The sequence below is a fragment of the Marmota marmota genome, unplaced genomic scaffold, assembly GCF_001458135.2.
Source record: "Marmota marmota marmota unplaced genomic scaffold, marMar, whole genome shotgun sequence".
In the NCBI taxonomy this organism is placed as follows: domain Eukaryota; kingdom Metazoa; phylum Chordata; class Mammalia; order Rodentia; family Sciuridae; genus Marmota; species Marmota marmota.
The window spans coordinates 35547245-35557205 of NW_026000093.1; the positions used below are offsets into that span (position 1 = coordinate 35547245).

Sequence of the window (9961 nt, forward strand, 5' to 3'; positions counted from 1 at the left end):
TGCGTGGCGGAGATTCACTCGTCTAGCGCAGACTGTCACCTCCAAAAATCCTACCGATTCCCGGCCGATCTCTCTTTAGTGGAATTTTGCTAGGAGTTTCTCAGCAGGTCGAATCTAAGCGTATCCATGCGTCTCTCTGACCCCGTTGTTGAGGAGGTACTGAAAGTGTTGCCTCCCCTCTCACCGCCATGTTCGCCAGCCTCCTATTCATGTCTTTATATATGTACTTAGGGTAATGACGTCCATCTCATTTCACCATCTTTTTTACTCCCATGCACCCACCTTTCCCCTCCCTCCCCTTTGCCCTATCTAAAGTTCCTCTAATCCTCCCATGCTCTTGCTCCCAACCCCACTATGAATCAACCTCCTTATATCTGGGGCTGGGGCTATAGCTCAGTGGTAGAGCACTTGCGTCACACATGTGAGGCACTGGGTTCAATCCTCAGCACCACATAAAAATATATAAATAAATAAAATGAAGGTATTGTGTACATCTACATTAAAAATCAATTATTAAAAAAACCTCCTTATATCAGAGAAAACATTCAATATTTGGTTTTGGGGGGTTGGCTAACTTCACTTAGCATTATATTCTCCAACTCCACTTACCTACAAATGCCATGATTTTATTCTCTTTTAATGCTGAGTATTATGCCATTGTGCATATATACTACATTTAAAAAAAATCATCTGCTGAAGGGCATCTAGGTTGGTTCCACAGTTTAGCTATTATGAATTGTGCTGTTATAAATATTGATGTGGCTGTGTCCCTATAGTATGCTGTTTTTAAATCCTCTAGGTATAGACTGAGGAGTGAGAATGCTGGGTCAAATGGTAGTTTCATTCCCAGTTTTTCAAGGAATCTCCATACTGCTTTCCATATTGGCTGCACCAATTTGCAGTCCCACCAGCAATGTACGAGTGTGTCTTTTTCCCCACATTCTTGCCAACACTTGTTGTTGTTTGTATTCTTAATAGCTGCCATTCTCTCTGGAGTGAGATGATATCTTAGAGTAGTTTTGATTTGTATTTCTCAAATTGCTAGAGATGTTGAACATTTTTTCAATATTGTTGATTAATTGTATATCATCTTCTGAGAAGTGTCTGTTCAGGTCCTCAGCGCATTTACTGTTTGGGTGATTTGATTTCAGTGTTTAGCTTTTTGAGTTATTTATATATCCTAGAGACTAGTGCTTTATCTGATGTACAAGTGGTAAATTTTTGCTCCCAATATGTAGGTTCTCTATTCACCTTACTTATTGTTTCTTTTGCTGAGAAGAATCTTTTTAGTTTTAAATCCATCCCATTTATTGATTCTTGATTTTAGTTCTTGCACTATAGGAGTCATATTAAGGAAGCTGTAGCCTAATCTGACATGATGAAGATTTGGCTCTACTTTTTCTTCTATTAGATACAGGGTCTTTGGTTTTCAAAATATATTGTGACCAAAAGATATTGTGAATATTGTGATCAAAATATCCAACAAGAACAGCTTAGAGGAGAAAGAGTTTATATTGACTCATGGTTTCACAGATTTAGATCATGGTGGGCCAATTCCATTGCTTTGGGCCCAAGGTGAGGCCACACACATCATGATGGAAGTGTATGTTTGTGGAGTGCTGCTCACTTAATGGCAGTCATAAAGCAGACACAGTGTCTGGAATGAGGCCTCAGGGAAAATAACCTACTTCCTGGACATGAACCAAGTGACCTACTTGTCCTACCATGTCCACTTACTAATAGTTATATCGTGTAAGTACAAACTAGGATGGACTGACTAGATTACAGTTCTCATAATCCAATTATTATGCCTCTGAATTAATTCCTACACTAACAGAGGAGTTTGGGGGGGGGGACACCTCATATCCAAACCATAACATTCTGCCCCTGCTCCTCAAAGCTCACGTCCATCTCATAATAAAAGTACATTTAGTCCATCTCCAAGAGTTCTATAATCTCAACAGTTCCTGCACTGCCCTAAAGTCAAAGTTTTGAAACCAAAGGTGAACTCTTGGCTGTGAGGCTTTATAAAAATCAACACATAAAATGTCCCAAAATAAAATGGGTCTGAGTAAATCTGTCTATTCCAAAAGGAAAGAAGGGGGGCATATAAGAAGGGATGGTACTAAAACTAAACTAAAATGCAACTGGGCAAAAAGGCCCTGTAGCTCTTCATCAAGCATCTAGGTTACATGGTAGTAAGATGTTCTCTCCAGAGGGTTGGGGCAGTCCTGTTCCTTTGGCCTTGGAAGTTGCAGATCACATGGCCTCTCTTTTGGCCTACCTCTCTAGTCAGCAAGCAATTTCTTTCTGTAGACAGTCCACATTACTGGCATCTCTTAATTCCTTGATCTCCGTTTCAGCTTTTGTTTCACTTTTACAATTCTATGCATCTACCTCTCAGGGGCAGCTTGCAGGGATTCTGACCTTGCTACAATTTGCCTGGCCTACCATGCGTTTCCTTTGAAATCTCAGTAGAAGCCTTCAGGACCCTCTAACTACAGCATTCTACTGCAGAAATAGCAGCAGGTGTATGATGCCAAGGTCTGCCAACAGCTTGAGCATTAGCTAGTCCCACTAAGATCATAGCTGCAATTACCTCTGAGTGCCAGGGTGGTTGAGCACACTTTTAAATTTTCTTTGCTGTGACCAAAATGAATCCTTGGAAAATAGCTTTTTCAGTTCCCCTATGAAGGTAGGGTTCCCCCAAGGTATCCTGAGCAAAATTTCATTTCCAAACCCTTGAGCCTACAATGGTGTGGTCTTTCAAATTCCTCCTCAAGCCATCACTTTTTCTCTGTACCAAGTACTTCTCCTTAGTGGTTGGCAATGCCTTCAATAACCACACCTTCCTTGGCCCCAGTTTTACAGCCACTTTTCTCACCAAACTGCAAGTTTTTAACATCCTTGGGCTCTAGAATCTGCTTCACATTGTCATAGTGAACTAACTAAAAACTGCAAGCAAAATCCATGCCATAGCCCAAATGCTGTGCTACCTTGAAATTTCCTCTTCCAGATTAATTAGTCCATCACTTTTAAACTCAGCCTCACACAAATTCTCAGGAATGTAACATAAATGCCTCTTGTCTTATTCCCAATAGAGTCCTCATTTTCCTCTGAAACTTCATAAGCATGGTTTTTACTGTCTGCATTTCTGTCAGCCAGCATTCTGGTTTTCTGAACTCCCATCCGAATCACCCATTAAGCTCTGCCTACATTTTATGTCTTCTCCAGTTTGAATCTCCAAACTTTCCTAATCATTACCAAAGGCTTCTGAACTAAACACTTAAGTTAATCACAGCAATCAGTACCCACAATCAATCCCACTTCTCAATTTCTAAGGTTAACTTTTCTTTGCTGTGACCAAAATACATTACAAGAACAATTGAGGGGAGAAAAAGTTTATTTTGGCCCATGGTTTCAGAGGTTTAGTTAATGGCAGACTGACTCCAGTGTTCTGGGTCCAAGGTGAAGCAGAAGGGTAAGACAGAGGAGCCCTACTTACCTTTTGGTGACCAAAAAGCAGAGAGAGAGGGAAAGGGGGGCCTCAGTGACTCATCTCCTCCAGCCCTGCCCCATCTACATACAGTTACTATCCAGTGAGTCCACATAGCCTAGGAGAGACTGGCTAGGTTATACCTCCCACAATCCAATGAGTTTACCTCTGAATATCCTTCATTAACACAGGAGTTTTAGAACACCTCATATCCAAACCGTAACAAATCTATTTAAATCATGCCACTAAACTCAAAGTTCAAGCCACCCATTTGCTATCTCTTTGTAAATTTCATGGTCTTCTGGTTGCTTCATGCATTCATTTTAGTTTATTTTGCTCATAACTCAGCTCTACATTCACTAGAACCTCACACTCCCATGACCTTCCAACACACACAATGTTGCCAATTCTCAACTCTGGTTCAAACCAATGGTCTATTTGTATTGTCTGGATAAAATTACATAATCTGGAAAAACTGATACTTTCTAACCTCAAGTAGACCCTCAAATGTTACTTGATGTTTTTTTTTCCGCTAATTTCTGGTTGTTTAAATTTTCTCTTTTCTTATTTGACTAGTCTCAACCACTTCCTTTCATTCAGACAAACAAACCAAACCAAACAAACAACATAAACTATCCAATTTTAAAAAATGAACACTTGAGACAGGCTTGAACATAACCATAGGGTCATGATTCCCAGCATCTTTCCCTATGGTCTCAGAGGAATCTGTGCTTCATCTTAAGCCAAGGTAATCCTACCCATTTGTATCATTACCCAGTAATCTCTTCACTTTCTTCTAAAACTTGTAACCTTGTTATCCTCTTTTTTTTTAACCCTCACTGCTTGTTTCTGTCAGTCATCCTAGACATTTGAAAGAAAACTATATATATATTAAAGAGTGATCAGAAGAATTATGCAGTGGAGAAACATGAAAATCATCAACTTGACCAGGTAACCAAAGTCATAATATGATGTAATTAAAATAGCACTATCATTATTTTTAATTATCTTGGAAAAATAATTGGATTGTCATTGGATTATCACCAGAAAAAAATAATCCAATCTGTGTATGCAAGTTTCTGTTTTCAAAGATGCCCTTTGGAATTCCTCTGGAGGAGATGGAGTGGAGAAGCTCACGGTAGTCCAGGATTGCAACAAATCCATGTATCTCAACACAGAAACAAGAGGCAGTATGGGATTCCTTTCTAAGAAAAAACACTGATTCCAGTTAAGGCTCTCATAACAACAATGAAATCCTCCTTGAAACTTTCAGTGGTTCAGCTGGAAGAATCTAAATAAGTTGAGGAGAACATACTCCTAGAGGAGTGAACCAGCAAGGGGTGTAGAGGCCAAGTATGACATGGAATGCATCCACACAGGGGAAAGGGCAGCAGCAGCAAAAGAAAACTGGTAATGCATTAGGGGTTGATGCAGTTTGGATCATTTTAGAGTACTGAAATGAGCATATCAAACTTGATGGTGATAAATGTTTTTCAGTGTTTTTCTTGCAAGAATAACTGATAGGGATCCATGTGGGAGATTCAAACTATACCTAGGAACTGGCAATAACTTATTTTTGGCCAACATAGTATTTTTTTATCCAATTCATAAGTACAAGAAAAAAATATAACTTGATCATAACGACTTCCAACTGTTTTCAAAGATAATTTACTTGATATTTGAAAGTCACTGAAGATTGAATAAAGCACTCCACAAACCATTATCTAATAGGACCACACAGCTCCTTAAAATACATTTTGTCTCCTGTCTCCAAGCAATTCTCTACTTAAGGAATTCAAAGAGCTTATTTCCCTTTTTGTGGTATTTGGCTTCATCTTGTGTTTACATTTGACAAAAACTCTAATTATAAAGCAGAACTAAATAAGTTGTATTGAAGAATCATCACCAATGGAACTTCTAAAATTGTTTTATTTGGTCATTCAACATTTTTTATAACACCTATGAATACCTTTCCTAAATGGGAAGTTTTCTAAAATTACAGTTAAAAATGAATAAGAAAGTGAATGTCATGAACTAATAATCTTTTAAAATTCAAATTATTCCTTAATGTATTTTTCTTTCTGATTCATGTTTTTCTATAACATTAGAAATCTATACATTTCTTATTTTTTTAAATTTTCTATAAAATCACATCTTCCTATACTACAACATTTAAAATTTTGTATATTTTGTGCCTTTATGAAAGTTCAGCCACTATCCATACCCAATTTCTGGACTAAATAAAAGGGTGGGTGCTCAGATACTTTCACGAATGCATCCTTAAATTGTAAATCTCATTTTTTCTGTGGCAAATATTTCAGCAAGTGGTTATTAATTTTATATTTATGTTGTACCTTTCTCCTTTCTATTCCCATTCATCCATCACCTCGGAAGTCTTTCTTTTATGTACAGATCTCATTAAACACTGAAGCAGTTTACTATTTTTCAAAAAGAAAATAAACTCAAAGAAAGCAAGAACCTAGAAAAATGGTATGACAGCACTAAATGTTATTCTTTCATATTGGCATTTATATACTAAGAAGGCTCTCTGGTCAGCATAGTGGATATTCTGGTTTTGTTACTATGCAATAGGGAATTCATATCCTTTCTCACTGCATTACTTATGTGTTCCTTGGTGTTGGTACAATGTATCAGATGACATAGTTCCTGTATGGAAATGGATAAAAATGCCAAATAACACTTACTAAGGGATAAATATGTACAAACAAAAGCTCGATTTTGTGTCTGCTTCAGATGTTATATGATTGTGAAATTAACAAAAATAGTATGAAGTTCGACCTAATTTGACCCTTATCTCACTCTGTTATAGTCACTCAGCTTTAAATGAAATCTACTTATTCTCTTTGCTTCAAAGCCTTCTTCCAGTTGTTTAGCCACATCATATCGTCTGCTCCCGCAGGGCTTTTGCACATGCTAGTCCCAGTTCTAAAAAATCTTCCTTTCCGTCCCTTCCGGGGCGCGGGCGGCCGTGGCGTCTCGGGCGGCTTCCCACCCCGTCCCCCGCAGCTCAGGGTGACGCGTCTCCAATAACAGCTCGCGGGGAGCCGCAGCCCGGGCACAGCGGCGCCGGCGCCCCTTCGCGCGCGCCCGCCCGCCTGCTGCCACCATGAGGGCCGAGGGCCACGGCGGCCTGGAGCGGTTCTGCAGCCCGGGTAAGGGCAGGGGGCTGCGGGCCCTGCAGCCCTTCCAGGTGGGGGACTTGCTCTTCTCCTGCCCGGCTTACGCCTACGTGCTCACGGTCAATGAGCCGGGCAACCACTGCGAGTACTGCTTCGCCAGGAAAGAAGGATTGTCGAAATGTGGAAGATGCAAGCAGGCATTTTACTGCAATGTGGAGTGTCAGAAAGAAGATTGGCCCATGCACAAGCTGGAGTGTTCTCCCATGGTTGTTTTTGGGGGAAACTGGAGTCCTTCAGAGACTGTGAGGCTAACAGCGAGGATTCTGGCCAAACAGAAAATCCACCCAGAGAGAACACCTTCAGAGAAACTGTTAGCTGTGAAGGAGTTTGAATCACATCTGGATAAGCTAGACAATGAGAAGAAGGATTTGATTCAGAGTGACATTGCTGCTCTCCATCAGTTCTACTCCAAGCACCTCGAGTTCCCTGACCACAGCAGCCTCGTAGTACTCTTTGCACAGGTTAACTGTAATGGCTTCACAATTGAAGATGAAGAGCTTTCTCATTTGGGATCTGCGATATTTCCTGATGTTGCGTTGATGAATCATAGCTGTTGCCCCAATGTCATTGTGACCTACAAGGGGACCCTGGCGGAAGTAAGAGCTGTACAGGAAATCAGTCCTGGAGAAGAGGTATTTACCAGCTATATCGACCTCCTGTACCCAACAGAAGACAGAAATGATCGGCTGAGAGATTCTTACTTTTTTACCTGTGAGTGCCAGGAGTGCACCACAAAAGACAAGGATACAGCCAAGGTGGAAATCCGCAAGCTCAGCGACCCCCCAAAAGCAGAAGCCATCCGTGACATGGTCAGATATGCGCGCAACGTCATTGAGGAATTCCGGAGGGCCAAGCACTACAAATCCCCTAGTGAGCTGCTGGAGATCTGCGAGCTCAGCCAGGAGAAGATGAGCTCGGTGTTTGAGGATAGTAATGTATATATGTTGCACATGATGTACCAGGCCATGGGGGTCTGCTTGTACATGCAGGACTGGGAAGGAGCCCTGAGATACGGTCAGAAGATCATTAAGCCCTACAGTAAGCACTATCCCTTGTACTCCCTCAACGTGGCCTCCATGTGGTTGAAGCTGGGAAGACTGTACATGGGCCTGGAAAACAAAGCTGCCGGAGAGAAAGCCCTGAAGAAGGCCATTGCAATCATGGAAGTAGCTCATGGCAAAGATCATCCATATATTTCTGAGATAAAACAAGAAATTGAAAGCCACTGAAATTGCATCATTTCAGTTTTCATTCAGAAACCTTAAAGGATTTGAATATTTCAGATCTTATGCACCACTCCAGCATTTCTATAAACTAATTGGAATGAGAACACTTCTTGCACTTCAACCTTGCACATGCCATACTTTGAGGGTGTTCTTGATAGTTCACCATAATATTAATTTTGAATGCTTTCTTTTTTCTAAGAGGTAATGGCATGGTTTCATATAATATATACTGTGGACACACCGAGTTTTTAAAAATGCATTTATTTTTGCCTTCATGCCTATTGTAACATCCTGAACAAATTTGACTGATGTAAAAGAATAAAGATAGAGTACTCGAAAAAATAAATAAATAAATAAAAAATCTTCCTTTCATATATACACACAACTGGTAAGTATTTGTTCATCTTTGTAACACCAGTTCAATGATTTATTTCATCAGAGAAATCTTATATGACACTTTAATTATGTAAAGTGTCTTTGCTATTCATTTTTACATGCTCTGTCTTTCTGGCATTAATTCCAGCATAATATTTACATGAATATATAATTAATGTCTTTGTCTGCTGCTTGCTTCCATACTCTATGGCATTGTGAACCATCTCTATTTCTGCCCACCATTTCATTACCAGCATTAGGATTATTATTCAATCAATCTCACTCTTTTTTATTAGAACTTTATGGTTATACAGAGTAGTATTCATCCTGACATACTCATGTATACATGGAAATCCATTTCAGTTCATTTTCTCTTCTTTCCACTCTCCTCTCCCTTTCTCCCTCCCCTCTCCCATTCTCCTTTCTCTAATATGCTTCCTTTCAATCCTTTACTAATTTGTATTAAATTGGTTCTTTATGTTATCTTATCCTTCCCTCTCCTATTCTTTTTATTACTCTAGTTTCTGCACATGCAAAAAAACATTCAAACTTTCTAAGTGTAACTATTTCACTTAGCATGAAATTCTCGATTTCTATCCATTTACCAGCAAATACTATAATTTTATTCTTTTTAATGGCTGAGTAGAACTCCATTTTGTGTGTGTGTGTGTGTGTGTGTATAAAACAATTTCTTAATCCATTCATCTATCCATCAGTATCTCTTAATGAATGAATGAGTCAACCAACACAGTGTATTGATAACTTCTCTTTTCTTCTAGGCTTGTCTTTGGTTCTCCGTTGTCATTATTACTTAATTCATGCTACCTTTCTTTGTACCTCCGTGCTTTCTACATTTCTGACTCATTCTGTTTGGCCTGTTTCACTTTTTTTGCTCATTTTTAAAAGATTTTCCAAAGTCTATATCTATAGAATATGGAAAATCAGTCCACTAAACTTGTTACTTGTTACCATTCATGTAGGAAAGACACAATACATTTTCCTTCTGCTGAATTTATTGTATTTGTGGTGATACAACCCAAGGCTTTTCCTCTTCTTCATTCAAAGTTTACCCACTTTACTTCAAGCTGTTTGTTCAGCCAAACTTAATCTTTCACATCAATTCTTCAGTGCCTAAACATGGTCTTCCATATGTCTAGCAGATTGCTTTTCCTGCTAACACCGACTTACACGATGTGCAGTGCTTCTATTAAAATACTGCTTCTTTTACCAGATTACTTGTCACTTATTGGGTTGAAATATTTTTTACTTCAAATACTGTAGTACTTTTTCAAAATACTTAACATAGCATGCCTAATACACTGTAACTATTGATTATTATTATTCCACCCTCTTGCGGGGGGTGTTTTCACAGTAAAGCTAAATAAATTAAAAGTAGATGAATACTCTAGGCCAGCAGCAGTGGTGCACATCTGTAATCCCAGTGATTCAGGAGGCCAAGGTAGAAGAATCACAAATTCAAGGCCAGCTGAGACAACACAGCGAGACCTTCACAACTTAATGAGACCCTGTCTCAAAATAAAAAGTTAAAAGGACCCTGTGTGTAGCTCAGCAGTAAACTGACCCTGGCTTTAATACTCAGTACCAAAAAGAGAAATATCTTAATAAATTCATACTCTATGCATATACTCTGAGGCTCCAAAGAC

The 9961-nt window shown here is 39.3% G+C and overlaps 1 protein-coding gene across 2 annotated transcripts; it reads left to right on the forward strand.

Moving 5' to 3' along the window:
* The first annotated feature begins 6456 nt into the window (after positions 1-6456).
* LOC107142486 (N-lysine methyltransferase SMYD2) lies at positions 6457-8264 on the forward strand. 2 transcript variants are annotated; one of them, XM_015485941.2, is made up of 2 exons: positions 6457-6796; positions 6861-8264. In XM_015485941.2, exon 2 carries the CDS (start codon positions 6876-6878, stop codon positions 7923-7925), a length of 1050 nt encoding a protein of 349 aa, XP_015341427.1. In that variant the 5' UTR covers positions 6457-6796; positions 6861-6875; the 3' UTR covers positions 7926-8264. The 2 variants fall into 2 exon arrangements, with proteins under 2 accessions (XP_015341427.1, XP_015341426.1); XM_015485940.2 differs by having other exon boundaries at positions 6457-8264.
* The last annotated feature ends 1697 nt before the right edge of the window (positions 8265-9961 follow it).

What these genes read in the sequence shown, in the direction of transcription:
- LOC107142486 (XM_015485940.2), top strand. Translation starts at nt 6,624, where the DNA reads ATGAGGGCCGAGGGCCACGGCGGCCTGGAGCGGTTCTGCAGCCCGGGT.